Source organism: Carya illinoinensis, chromosome 3 (genome assembly GCF_018687715.1).
Source record: "Carya illinoinensis cultivar Pawnee chromosome 3, C.illinoinensisPawnee_v1, whole genome shotgun sequence".
NCBI classification, from domain to species: Eukaryota; Viridiplantae; Streptophyta; class Magnoliopsida; order Fagales; family Juglandaceae; genus Carya; species Carya illinoinensis.
Genome location: NC_056754.1, coordinates 23,974,044 through 23,988,556, shown reverse-complemented (window position 1 = coordinate 23,988,556; position 14,513 = coordinate 23,974,044). Strand labels below are relative to the sequence as shown.

General features: G+C 36.3%; 1 protein-coding gene across 3 annotated transcripts; it reads left to right on the top strand.

The window, feature by feature from the left end:
* The first annotated feature begins 2,362 nt into the window (after positions 1 to 2,362).
* On the top strand, positions 2,363 to 9,532 carry LOC122303880. 3 transcript variants are annotated; one of them, XM_043115872.1, is made up of 5 exons: positions 2,363 to 2,469; positions 3,343 to 6,038; positions 6,280 to 6,381; positions 6,473 to 6,650; positions 8,947 to 9,532. In XM_043115872.1, exons 2-5 carry the CDS (start codon positions 3,538 to 3,540, stop codon positions 9,151 to 9,153), a joined length of 2,988 nt encoding a protein of 995 aa, XP_042971806.1. In that variant the 5' UTR covers positions 2,363 to 2,469; positions 3,343 to 3,537; the 3' UTR covers positions 9,154 to 9,532. The 3 variants fall into 3 exon arrangements, with proteins under 3 accessions (XP_042971806.1, XP_042971807.1, XP_042971808.1); XM_043115873.1 differs by having other exon boundaries at positions 2,377 to 2,469; positions 3,360 to 6,038; XM_043115874.1 differs by lacking the exon at positions 2,363 to 2,469 and having other exon boundaries at positions 4,041 to 4,237; positions 4,327 to 6,038.
* The last annotated feature ends 4,981 nt before the right edge of the window (positions 9,533 to 14,513 follow it).

Here is a 14,513-nt window from a genome sequence, read left to right as displayed (position 1 = left end):
ACAAGAAATTAGTTCAATGATACTAAAATTATTCAGAATCATTATTCATCTAAGATAACAACACAAGTTTCTTAACTCACAAACCAAGTTATCGATTACAATATTTTATATTACCGTCTGGTAGGAACAAGCAAGATCTTAAAAGACCCATTCCCCTGTTCCCCATAGATCTTGGGTAGGCAATAGTTGTTACTCCCATTAGAAGATAATAAGCACTATAAAACGTTCTGTATCTCAATCACTTCTTTTTTTACGGGAATTTATACAAATCTTTGAAGCAAACCAAACAACCTTTCCTGCCTTCCTAGTTGAAAAACTTCATTTTCTGTACAATAGTCTACTGCAAGATCATTGGTGGCAGATGAATCTCATGTTTGTAGATATCAACTTCGTATGTGCTCCACCGTGTGCTCTAAATAACGAATATTTCCTACAAGTTTGGGCATATGAAGTAGTATTGAAACAAGTTGCATGTTTTATAGAAGCAGTAATCTGTAAAGAACATTAAGTTGACAGTATAAGTTGTATACCACTCACATTCTTAATCCATGAATTGAAGTCCTTCTAAGTTCTAACTAACATAATTCTCTCCCATGTATGAGAATTAATTAGATTTGCAATATTTTGACATGAAGCTATTCTTCAGTAGCAGTAAAAATTCTCAAAACTCTGGTTTTTATCCAAGTTAAGAAACTTGGTTTCATAATTGCTGAAGAATTATCAAGCCAGTACATAGCCGAAAATATATCCACACTTTTCAAGCCAAGAAAAACAACCTATTGTTTATGTTGTTTATTGATCCATTATGCTTTCTATCTTATATTATTCACCCATTGTATTTTCTCATTATAAAAACACCTGTTGTATTTTTCATTTGGCCATGTAAATTATTTCTTTCCCAGCAACCAAACAAATAAACAAAAAATTATTTATTTCCCCTCATTTTCCCAGCAACCAAACAGATAAACAAAAAATTATTTCTTTCCCCTCGTTTTCCCAGCAACCAAACAGATAAACAAAATTATTTCTTTCCCCTCGTTTTCCCAGCAACCAAACAGATAAACAAAAAATTATTTCTTTCCCCTCGTTTTCCCAACAACCAAACAGATAAACAAAAACAGATCTGAACTTGAACAGAGATGCTAGTGCATACTTGACCATAAAAAACCCATAAAAAAAAAGGATACATTCAGATCTAACGTAAATAGCAGATCTAAAAAACTTGAAAAAAAAAAAAACCACCCCATGTTTAACAAAAAATAGCAGATCTACATTTTTTGTTCGATCGATCGATCGAAAGAGAGAGAAGAGAGACTACCTATCTAAAGTCCGCCGGCGACGGCGAGAGGGATAGACGGCGGCAAAGCTTGAAGGTGAAGGCTAGGTTACGTTCGTTGGGCTTGGACGAGAGAGAGAGAGAGAGAGAGAGAGAGAGAGAGAGAGAGAGAGAGAGAGAGAGAGAGAGAGAGAGATGAGGATCACAAATTTTTTTTTATATATAAACCGGGTACCGGGGTTTAAATCCGGTACCCAGGTATAATACCCATAACCGGCCCGGATTGGGCCGGTTTTAATAATGCGGGTTTCGGCCCGGATTTGGGCCGAAACCCATAACCGGACACCAGGTTATCCGGGTTCCGGGCCGGGCCGGATAACAGTCATAATACATTTGTGCCAGATTATTAAACCAAATGCAAACCGACACATTCATCGGTGCATGATTTTTTCCTTTTAATTTTTCTATCTTTTTTACCTTTATCTATCTATTTTTTCTACATTCTGTGTCCACTTCAAGGACGCTCTAGGACGCAACAAGAAAACTCAAGTTGCTTGGATTCTGAGTAGCAACCGAAGTGATCTTTGAACCCAGAGAGTAAACAGGAAGTTTGGACGATATTTCGCTTGAAACAGATAAAGCAATCAGTTAAGAGTAATTAGTTAGTGTAATTAGTTGCTGTCAAATAGTCCTCCGGGAGACTTAGGAGATTACCGATGATATAATCATAGGTTAAGCAAGCGTTAGGTATTTATTTTAAAAAATAATAAAATTTATTATTAAAAAATTATTATTTTTATATAAAATTTATATTTATTTATTTTAAAGTAAGTGTATGAAACTTACACATTTTATAGTTATAAATATTATTTCTTTTTAATTTATTTAATAAAATTTAAAAAGTCGAAATAAGTTTTTGGATAGGATTATTAAATGAAAATTGATTGATAAAAAATAAATTTTAATTAATTATTTTAAGAAATATGAATAAGGTGTAAGGATAGTAAATAGAATAATTTTATTTAAGAATATTTATCTCACATAATTTAATTTATAATATAAATTTATTTATTTATTTTTTAGAGTGAAATGGCTTGGGATCTACAAATACGAAACTATTTCTTGCTTTTCATATCATCTCAGCGCGCGCGCTCACCACTCTCACTCTGTCTCTCTCTTTCTCTCTGCCTCAGGTATTTTCTACACAATCTTTCCTTTCCATTCACTTTCGCTGATTGTTTCTTTTATCTATTAGTACCCTATGCGGCTGATAGTAACTTGATTTCTGCTATTCTTGTTTCTTGGCTCCACACTTTCTTTTCTTTTCTTCCGAATTATGTCATTGAAAATCAATGCTATGTGGGTGGTAGGGTTTGTTTCAGTTAAATTCAGTTTCTGCAATGATCTTTTTTCTGGCACCGCTAATTTCTTTGATTTTAGATTCATGGCATTCACATTGGCACATATTTGTGTACTTTTTCTTTTTTTGTGTAATTGTCGAATGTAAAACGAATATGTAAAAAGGGAGTTAAAGGCTTGTGTGCGGGTGTGTGTTATTGTGGTGTGGTACTCTATGGTTTGAGTCAAATTAGGTCAGCAAAATTTCATTTGTTGTGAAAACTTTTCTTGGTTTAATCAGAGATAGATACGGGGTAGTATACAATCTAGAGTGCATGAGTTATGCGCGATCGCTCTATGGGATGCTGCTTATTGAAGGTTTACTTCCCGTTTTTTGATGTGGATCAGTGGATAGCATGTTGCATGATTAAAGAAAGGAAAATTGTATAAAAGGAATGATTTGTTAACCATCGAAAGATTATATTGTAGAAACATTGTGCAGCTCATTTTACAAACTGGGAGTTTCTGTTTACTTTCCCTTAAACGCTTTCTGGTTTAGACATTAAACTTTGACATATATAAATTGTCTGCAGGATATATGGGACAATACAAGTCTCTGCTGGTTTTTTTTTTTTTTTTTTTAAACCTTGAACCAATTCGGTCTTTCTTGCTGGACTTGATGTTCCTTTTGGTATGAACTAAATGCTATTCTCCATTTATCTTTCCAGTAAAATTGTTTCTTCAGGTTACCTACACTGAAGTTAGTCACCAACGCTTCTTAAAAATTCTTGCCTACATAAATGTCCTGGAGACAGCTGTTTCAGGGGCATTAATTCAACATATTGAGCGGAAAAAAATATAGGGGAGGCGGTGGTTCTGGCTCTTCATGCTCACTACAATGTTCTGTTCTGGTTGAAATAAAGATGTCAGAGATTTTGGAGCAGCTGGGACCTATAGATTTACCGAATGTCAAGTGTACAAAAAGGTATATATCTGATGGAGCCATGCATTTGCCTGGTCATGACCACCCCTCTTGTTCTGTAAACGAGAACCCTGCCACCATGAATAGTGTGGTGGATATAGTTGCCACAATTTCTAAGAAGAAGAAGAAGAAGAAGAGAAAGAAGGGCAAGTCAACTAAAAGTTCCACTGAAGTTGGTTCTTTTCAGTTATCCAGAGCGGGGATGAACAATCCCTCATCTAAGTATGACGAAGACTTGGAGAATGATCCTCCATCTGCTGGTGTTAATCTTCAATTGGCACCATGTACGTCTGAATTTTGTGAAAATCAGAATGCTCACAATGGCAAGAAACTCCCTCAATGTTCCAATATCAGAAATTCTAAGCTTACCGGCAATTACTTACCAGATGCCATGCAGAATCACAGTGACTGTGAATCCAGCAACTACTGTGAGGGCTCAAAAATTAGCAGGCAAGAGCCTGAAGAACTAAGCAACAACTGTTTTTCAGAGCGTCTTGAGAACCAGTCTCCCAGACATTTATCTGGATGCAATACTTATGAGATAATGAATTCCATGTCGTGTAAGGCCAAAAATTGTATTGGTGACAACCATGGAGATACCAATATCTGTGAACTGTGTCACAGTGCCTGGAATGTTCATGGTATCACTCCATGTAATGATTTTAAATCTAACAATTTGACATCTCAGTGTGATGTTGTACCCAAAACTAACAGTCATTTCCCTATCCAGGTTGGGAGGGGAAATAGCTGCTTAGTCCAGCAGAAGAATCAGAACAATGCAAAGGGCAACTGGAAAAGAATATCAAATTTTTGTTATGTAGAGAGGGATGTTTGTCTGCTAGAGAAAAATCTTTGGGTCAAGCATAATTCATTTCCAAGTAGAGGACTGTTACCCAGTCCCTTAATTTCACCTCCAGGCTACAAGAAATCTGCACATGGAATTAAAACGATGGCCAACAAAGAGTCATTAATGCATACCAATATGCCACCATTGGTCGAATCTCCACAATGGGCTTCCCAGCAGAAGTTGAACAGGGTATTTTATAAACACCTCTCACAGTTAAGTCAACCAAGTACCATGGAAATTGACTGTGGGAAATCAAAATCATACAATTCATTCAATCATGAGAACAACTACAGTAGAAAGGAAGAACTGGGAAGCTATGATGGCAACTTCTTTAGGCTTCATGATAAGTCAGCTCTCTTTCAGAAAGAATCATCACAGGTTCGTTATGAAGTATGTCAGTACAAAAATGATAATTCTGCACAAAGAGCCAGTTACAATAGTCAGTACACTGCAGGTTATGGTACTTACTGTTTAAATTCATCTCCTGCATTTTCCCCTCTCATAAGGCAAAATGCACCTCCCTCAACAAATTTGATAATACCAGGTCAATGTGAGCTAAATGAGCTCCAGCCACACAATTGCATGAAGGCTCCAAGAATGGAAGATATGTCAAGTAGGTCTTTTCGAGCACCTATAGACAGCAAAATGTGCCCAAACTTGAAATTTCATAATGGACCTAAACATAGCACAGGTGTAAAGAAGTGGATTCCGGTTGGCACAAAGACGTCCAAGCTTCCGAAACAGACTAGTTCTGCTGGTGAATCCTGCATTGCAGAAAATTCCAGTGCCAAAGTAGATGGTCCGGAAGTTGTAACTGTAAGTGCTCAAGATCACCAAAAAAATGGTAAAAAACCCAACTTCAATCCCAAGTTCTTCATAGGCTCACATATATCTGCAGAAGCTTTAAAGGCAGCTTACCAAATGCAACTTGAATCGGAGGTCATTCACTTTGTTATGGGCTATCCACTTGCAGAATTTGAAAGGCTGCTCCATTCTGCTGCTCCAGTAATCACTTCTTCATGTGTCTCTGAAAAATGTGTTATTTGCAAAGATAATCAGCTGTCCCATTGTTTCCTCTGCAAGCACCAGATACCTAATGTATCACTACGTGCAGTTTGGAACTGGTATGAGAAGCCGGGGAATTATGGGTTGGAAGTCAAGGCAGAAGATTCTCGGAATCTAAACGGGTTTGATATTGATTCTATGTCCTTCCATGCCCATTTTGTTCCTTTCCTTTCAGCCGTCCAGTTGTTTGGCTTCTCTCATCCCCCCAAGCATTCCGTTAAAAATAGAGAGCATGCCAACCTTGAAATGCAGGACAAAGGAGAACTTGAATCTCACTCATCTTTTCCAGCAACATCGTTTGTCAGACAATATCCAGAAGATTTTGAGGTTCAGTGCAATGTCGAAGACGATATAGAACCAGTGGCTAATTGTGACTCAATTGAGGAACCTGTCAGTTCATCGAAGTTTTCCCTATGCAATGAAAGTGATAGCTTGAGTTTAGATTGTTTGCCTACCTTCTTTGATACCGAGCTCGTATTTGAATTTTTCGAATCTGAGCAGCCACAGAATCGAAAGCCTCTTTATGATAAGTATGTTATTGCCAGTATTTTTTCCTCTTTTATCTTTTCTACATCAAATATTGTATTGCTCTTGCAGCTGCCACTGAGCAATAAAATGATGTTACTTGTTTAATACTTTGGTGGGTGTAAATTAGTAGTCAATTTGTGTGTTCTCTTATAGGAGGCTTTTTCTGCAAGAATATATTCTGAATATTCGTGATGCTATCATGGGTTAATTCTGCATTAAGCATTAATTTCATAATTATTGCAGAATTGTAGAGCTCATTGACAGTGGATCTTCTAATAATCAAATATATGGTGACCCATCAAAGCTAGAACTTATGAAGCTGCATGAACTACATCCTGCATCCTGGTGAGAACCAAAGTAATTCTAGTAATCTTAAATACAGTTTCTTTTTCTTCGGAGAGTATCTTTGCTTATTTCAAAACTTAATGATTTTTAGGTTTTCAGTGGCCTGGTATCCAATTTATCGAATTCCAGAAGGGAACTTCCGCGCATCATTTTTGACTTTCCATTCACTAGGGCATCTGGTCCACAAACTCCTTTGGAGTGATTTTCTGAATGAAGACATATTCTGCATTGTCTCCCCCGTGTTAGGATTGCAAAGCTACAATGCACAGGTAAAGAATTGACATTTATTTTACATGCCAGAATGTTCCACTGGGTTAACTTTTTTGGTTTATGAGTTAAATAATATAAAGGGATGGGAAGTTGGTGTGAATAATTAAAGTATATCAACTAATAGATATGCTAATTTCTCTATATTCTTTTTGTTGGGATTCAGCTTTTATTCTTTGAAAGATTTTATGTTAGTAGGTGTTGGTGAAGATGATTCTTACAGTGTTTATTGACTAGAATTTATGGAGTAAGAACTAGTTGACAAGACTGATGCTCAAACTTCTACTGGGTTTTTTTAATTCTTGACCAAGAATCACAGGAGAAAGCAAGATATGGAGATTTGACTTTTCTTCAGCTCGTTTTATGTTAATTGGCATGATAGGGTACATGATAATTGAAAAAAGGGTACATGATGAGTGACCATGGCCAACGGGCTTGGTTCCATGCAAAGAGAGGTTGGTACTAAAATAATGTGACATGGTAAAAAGCTAATGAGAACTTTAAAGGCTGTGTAAGCTTTTCCAGGCTAATTACATTTTATTCATTCTGTTCACATCAAAATTAGTGGTCTGTTTCATTTTTGCATGAAGCCACACAGTTGTATGGCTTGTAGGATAGGTTTAAACATGGATGTTTGTGATCTCTGTGAAATTATTTTTAGATGAATGAACTGAAAAAGGAAATTTATGTACATAGTTTCTAGCTTTAAATTACTTTCTCGTGCCTTGAGAGTGAAAAGATTGAATTTTCCAGGGTGGGATTTGCATGTTAGTCATGCAGAATGCTGGTGGAATATTTCACTCTTTTAAATCTAGGAGGCAAAGGTTTTTGTTAATAATTCCATTGACGAAATAACCAGAACTCTAAGAATGAATCTGACTGCTAGCCCTTCTGTTAGTTTTAGCATTAATATTGCTTTGCTTCTTTTATTTTTCTACCTTTGTGGCTGTTTTTTGTCTTTCTTTCCATTGCCTTATTTGGTTTATGTTTCTTCTCTATTTATAATGTTATCCACTTATATAGGAATGGAATTACGCAGGATATCATGGTCCATGAGCAGTTAGTAATGGATTATAGTCATTACACTTCCTCCCTTCTGTACGCAGACAAGTAGAAAATTCATTGCCTAATAATTAATGGATTATACACTCCTCAGTATGCTTCCTCACTTTATAAGCAGACAAGTGGAACATTCATTACCTAATAACCTCGGCCACATAGCATGATAGTGAAGGTCCATAGAAAAAATCTTACACCATGGCAATGGTCTTGTCATGACCAAAATTTCCAGCAAAAGAAATTGACTGTTTCACTTTCCAGTGATGATTTCTTGATAAATAATTCCTAAATCTCAATCAGAAACACACTTTCGTCAAACTTTCATTGCATAGGAACTGCATTGCCAAAGAATGAAGTGAATGTGTCGTGCTGCTCAGTGGACTAGCAGCTTTGTTCTGGACACGGAAAAGTATTGAGAACAAAATTGAATTATCTAAATTTGTAATGCACCTTTCATTGGCCTATATTGGCCCTGCTGGCTATCCCAAAGCCCTACAATGGCCTGCCGTCATAAACTAATTTGGTGCTGGGGCTTTTGTCCTGCATCAAGATTATTGATGGTTGGGTTCATGTGACAACGGAAAGAAGTTGTTTTTACTACGACCATTCAAAACTTAAGATCTGAATCTAACCAACTTCATTAATTGGTATGCCATCATAATTGGCATATGTATGTATTTGCTTATTGTGTGCTCAGAGCCATTTTTATTCTGTATCTGCTCTAAAGTCTGTCATATTTTCCTCTTTCATCTAGTTTCTTTTGTTGTCAGCATTTAACGTTTGTATATAGAAGTTGGTAGCCTCACTCAGTTGATCATATAAATTTTTTAGAGCTTGTCTTCACAACTAGTAGAGGAGCTTATTTTTACTACGACCATTCAAAACTTAAGATCTGAATCTAACCAACTTCATTAATTGGTATGCCATCATAATTGGCATATGTATGTATTTGCTTATTGTGTGCTCAGAGCCATTTTTATTCTGTATCTGCTCTAAAGTCTGTCATATTTTCCTCTTTCATCTAGGTTCTTTTGTTGTAAGCATTTAACGTTTGTATATAGAAGTTGGTAGCTTCACTCAGTTGATCATATCTGACTAATATATTTTGTGCTTCCGTGAAGAATGTAAATTTTTTAGAGCTTGTCGTCACAACTAGTAGAGGAGCTTATTTTGTTTCTTTCAGCAAAATGCTATGCTTGTAAATGGTGTCTTATATGCCTGACAAGCTTTTATTTGCAGGGTGAATGCTGGTTCAATCAAAAAATACCAGTTGAAACTTCTTTGAAAGAATCAACACCTTTCAATGGTTCTGAAATCCTTAAAGAAAGACTCAAAAAACTAGAGGAAAATGCACAACTTTTTTCCAGAGGGTGTGTTTACAAAAATAATGTAATGGCGTTCAACCGGCAGCCAGATTATGAGTTCTTTCTTTCCCGGAAAAGTTAAGTTGGTTTTTTCTTATGCCATATCTTCCAATGAGGACATTTTTCTTACCATTACTGTTTCAGAATTGCGTTTAGTTACACTGGGGATATATTTGTAAAGTGGATAGGAAAAAGATGAGATACTACTGCTTGTGTGTTAGTTTTTGTTGGCAATGTAAAACTTTTAGGTAGTTGAAAAGCTGAAGCCTTGTTCGATTCAATTTTGTATAGCCAGATGACATCATGCAGCTGTTGATTTTCACATTACAGTTCGATTGAGTAGCGTTATCCATTTCTGAATTTTGATGTAAACAAACGATACTATTGACAAATCCTTGATAGATCTATGTACCTATGAAAAACAAAAATCCTTAGTAAGATCTATGTTGAATCCGTAGTAAGATCTATGTTGTAATTGTTCTTGTACTGTATCCAATGTATCTTCCTTTTCTGTGAATTCTGTGATTTCATTGTAAGTTCACCCCTTACCATTCTCCCGGGGCCATGGTTTTTTTTTTTTTTTTTTAAATGTAAACAAGAGAACATAGTAAATCGTCAAAAACTGTCCCGAGGATTATGGGTGGAGACAGAAATTTTTGGTCGAGGAGTCTATGGATGTTGCTGATATAAGAACAGAGCTGAAAATTAAATTTTCTTTTGCTTGCAGTAAGCACATTATGCATACTTAGCAGCATCAAAAAATAAATAAAAAATAAGAAGAATCTCAACTCATCTCATGTAATCATTACAACCTTTCTAAATCTCAAAAAAAATATATATATATATTCTAAAAATATTTTATTTTAACTTTTATCTTATCTCAACTTACTATCCAAACCTCTCGTAAAGGAAAAAAACCAAAAATCAATTGAAACTTGCACATTTAGATACATCCCAAGTGAAACTAGACCTTATTTCCATCAAGTTTCTCTCAAATTGACTCGTGCAAATACATTTTGTTGAGAGAAAAATGAGTTAGTTGGCATATTCTTGTGAAAACCTATATAAAATAGTGTTGTAATAAGTGTTGAAGCAGTGTAATATGAAAATGATTGAAGTGTCCTTAACATGGCTCGAGCAGAACCCAAAACAGATTGTTCACTCAACTGGCGCTCAACTGGCACTCAAGTGAGACCCTTCCAGAGTGGGTTGCTCGATCTGCGCTCGACATGGCGCTTGAGCGAGACCCTTCTAGAGTGGGTTGCTCGATCGGCGCTCAACGTTTCGCTCGAGTAGCTTCTAAAAATCAACGTGCGCTCGACTTTCGCTCAACACTTCACTCGAGCCAATGTTTCAAACTACTTAAAATTTAGGGTTTTGAGCACCTCTTTCACTTGGGACTATAAATAGAACATCTTGCTTTTGTTTTTAAGTGTGGAGAATTACAGCAAAAACCATAGGTGCTTCCAAGAGCTTTTGAGAGAAACCTTTGCCCCCACATGGTTGAAATTCTCTTGGATAAGCACATCTCTACCACACCACACTCAATATCAAACTTTATATGAGTCCATTGAAGTGGACGTGTTCATTGCCCGGAAGAGTCTAGAGCTATTGTTGATGCAGAGATCGAGATGTTCTCATGGGAAGCTATAAAAAGGTCAGAGTTCTGGCACTACATGCATGTAAAGATCGAGTGGGTTACTTATAGTGTTGCGAGTCAAGTTTAGCTACTACAAAGATTTTGTGAATGTCTCTAAATTGATTGTAACAAACTTATTTTCTATAGTAGATTTTAGGTGGTGTCTTACACCTGGAGTGCTTTTAGATTTTGAAGACATTCTTCAAATGAGCTTCCATTTCCTGATCAAAATCACTGTACTGATTATTTGTGTTATTTGATTAATTGATTAACTGTTTGTTTGACTATAATTTTGAAAAGACTATCAAAATTGGATTACACCTATTCACCCCTCTTTAGGTGTAGTGATTGGTAGAACCACTGCTTTTTTAATTGGTATCAAAGCGGATTCACTCCACTAGGATTCAATTCCTGAGTGTGATCTTGTTGTAATGGTTTAAATGGATAGGTCTCAATCACTCACATCGCCACCTTATTGTGATGGAAGCAACTACACATATTGGAAAGTTCGAATGAGAGCTTTCCTGAAATCTGTGGATGAATGAGTGTGGGTTTTAGTAACAAAAGGATGGAAACAACTGGTTGCAATCATTGAGGGAGTTCAAACCCCCAAAACTGTGGAAAACTACTCGAGGGATGAAGTCAACGAGTGTAGTTGGAATAGCAAAGGCCTAAATGCAATGTTTATGGCCATGTCTCAAGAGGAGTTCAAGAGAATCTCCATGTGTGAAAATTGCAAATAGGCATGGGACATTCTTGAGGTTACCCATGAAGGTACCTAGACTGTAAAGAATTCTAAACTTCAAATGCTGACCACCAACTTTGAAGAACTTAGAATGAAGGATGATGAAACATTTGATGGCTTCTATGACAAACTAAATGATGTTGTTAGTTCTCGTTTTAATTTAGGGGACATAATTTCTGAGAACAGAATTGTGAAAAAAGTCCTCAGATCTATTCCTGAGAGATTTCGTTCCAAAGTCATTGCGATAGAAGAAAGTAAAGACTTGGACAACATGACGATTGAAGAGTTGGTAGGTTCTTTACAAACCTATGAATATACTCTTCCTATGGATAAGAAAAATAAGTCCATAGCCCTCAATACTATTAGAGGGGAGTTAGATGAATCATCTGATGAACTTGCTATGAGTGACAAGGAGATAGCTTTTTATGCTAAAAAATTTAGGAAGATGTTTGCTAAGAAAAACTCGGGATAGGAGAAAAGAAGGTTTAAAAGCTTCAATGGGGGATCAAGTTCAGAAACCGGGAAAATAGTTATAAGCGAGACACTAGAGCTATCAAGGACAATATTCAGTGCCATGAATGAATGTCATGGTTTTGATCACATTCGTTTTGAGTGTGCAAATTACAAAAAGGCTAAAGAGAAAGCTAATGTTGTTTCTTTGAGTGAGAGTGAGTGAGTTTGAGTCAAGTGACTCACAAGAGAATCCCCCATGAGGAAAAATCTCAACTACATGGCATTTACTTCCTCTATTGGTGGCAAAAGTCACAACAGTGAACCAACGTTTGAAATTGAGAGTATATCTGAAAATGACTATAGGGATGAAGATGAGTTGCGGGAAATCTATGAGAAGTTGTATAAGGAATGTGTGAAATTGAGAAAAATCAATAAAGCACATATTGAGAAAACTCAATAAAGCACATATTGAGAAGATATATTTATGCAAAAGAGAAAATGAAGCACTTCAAGGCAAGCTAAATGAAGTCATTAGTCTAACAGATGAGTTCCAAAGGAGGAATGTGATTTTGGAAGATAAAGTGAAAACTCAAGAAAATGAGATGATTTTGTTAAACATTAAATTGCATAAATTTTCCATTGGGACACAACAACTTGACAAACTCCTAAGCTTAGGAAATTCCTCTAGTGATAAGAGTGGTCTAGGCTACGTTGAAGAGAATCCTAATGCTCCCTTAACCTCAAAAGCCTCTTATAAAAATGTGAGAAAAATAGTGTTTGTTCCTGCAATGATTGAGAATAGGAAGGCTCGTCCATCTGGAAAGGTTAAGAAGCTTTTACGTGTGCAAAAGTCTTTTCCTCCTCACAAAAGACAAGGTGCTCTCAACACAAGCCCTATATGTCATCACTGTGAAAAGATTGGTTATATTAGACCAAATTGTTTTAAATTAATAAGTCACTTCATTAATGCTCCTGCATTCGCTAAAAGTATAACTGTTTATCCTTCTAGAAGGGGTAAGAATTTTATGAATGACCCTCAGTATGTCTCAACCTTCTTGAGACAAAGAGCTCACAAGGCAAGCTCTGTGTGTCATCATTTTGATAAGATTGGTCACATCCGACCAAATTGTTTTGAACTTAGGAGGCATCCCAAGAAAATTGAAAAACCTTACTCGAGAAAAGGGCAAACAAGCTAGATCATCCAAAAGGGAGAGACGCAAGCCACAAATGGTAGCGGTGCTGTAGACTGACAGTCATGCATTCGTGCATTTTACTCATGTTTAGGTCTTGTATAGTTTGTTTTTATTTTCTGGTTAAAAGAGTATTGCATGTGTGTTTAATTCATGCATATTTATGACCTTGTGTCCTCATGGGTATGATAAAGTGGACGTTAGTACTGACAATTCTAAAAATCTAAGTGCATGTGCCTTTTTGAGAATTGTATCATATGCCTATAGGTTACAAAGGTTCGAAACATGTGTATTATTTATAATTTTTGACCGGCATCACACACTACACTCCCAGCTCGGTCAATTGACGTTTTACCACTTGTGAGTTTTTGAGGAGGCAATCAAAGGTTTTAGGGAGCTCTACTTGTATATAGAATTGACCTCGGGCTAGACATCCTTATTATCTATCTTCTTATGCAAAATCCTTACATATCAAAAGGAAAAGGAAAGTTATGATATTAAAAAATTAAAAAAAAAAAAGAAGAAGAAAAGAAAAAGAAAAAGGGGGTCGTACGGTACCCAATACTAATACAGGTATTCAAACAAAAGCATCCAAGTCCTAGCAGCATTAGATTTGACTTTCTGTATCTTGAAAGAGCTTCCCAAGCATTTATGGTTTCTTGTTTAGCCCAACCCCACTCACACCTCCTAGTTGAAATTTCTTGATTGAGTAAGGATTTTTTAAACACACATGTCTATATTACTTGTGCTACTCAGTTTTTATTACTTGCGTGATTTATGAGAATAAGATGCTCTTTTAGATTTGATATGTATTTATGGTTTGAAAATTGACTTCCCTAGTGCTTGTCAAGTATGTGAATGTTTTGTGCATTGAATTGGGCAAAAATGCAAAATCTGGAACTTGTATCTTGCTCGATTGAAAATAGCTCGACACAGCGCTCGAGGGTTTTAAAGTTCGCTCAAGCGAATGGCTTTTAAAACCCCTAGCGCACTCGAGCTTCGCACCATTTATCCCAAAAAATAAAAATTTCTTTCTTCCCATGCAATTTCCCTAGTGTTTTCTTCTCTTTTGCTTCTAGTTGATTTCTCACAAGAAAGCTCCTCAAAATTGGTAATCATTTCAAATCTTGAATGCATTTCATAGCATCATGCGATTTCTTTGTTATCCTGTTGGTTTTAGGTTTGCATTGAGTATTTGGGTTTCAGTTTGTTGGATTTTGGGGTGAGTTTCTCCTTAATCCTGAATGTGTTTGGGTTGAATGGTGTTGATTTGTATTTAGGAGGATCATGGAACTCCATGGAGTTTGGAACTTAGTATTTGCTTGGATGCGCTCCAAGCGTTCGATGAAATGCCTCAATGGTGTTAGTGTCTCATATTTATCATGCTTTGGCATAACATTGTTCCCATGAGCATT

Excerpts from the sequence above, each read along its gene's own strand:
- LOC122303880 (XM_043115872.1), top strand. The coding sequence starts at position 3,538 with ATGTCAGAGATTTTGGAGCAGCTGGGACCTATAGATTTACCGAATGTC. Across the intron at positions 6,039-6,279 it reads CGAAAGCCTCTTTATGATAA|AATTGTAGAGCTCATTGACA; the intron begins GTATGTTATTGC and ends TAATTATTGCAG. Across the intron at positions 6,651-8,946 it reads TGCAAAGCTACAATGCACAG|GGTGAATGCTGGTTCAATCA; the intron begins GTAAAGAATTGA and ends TTTTATTTGCAG.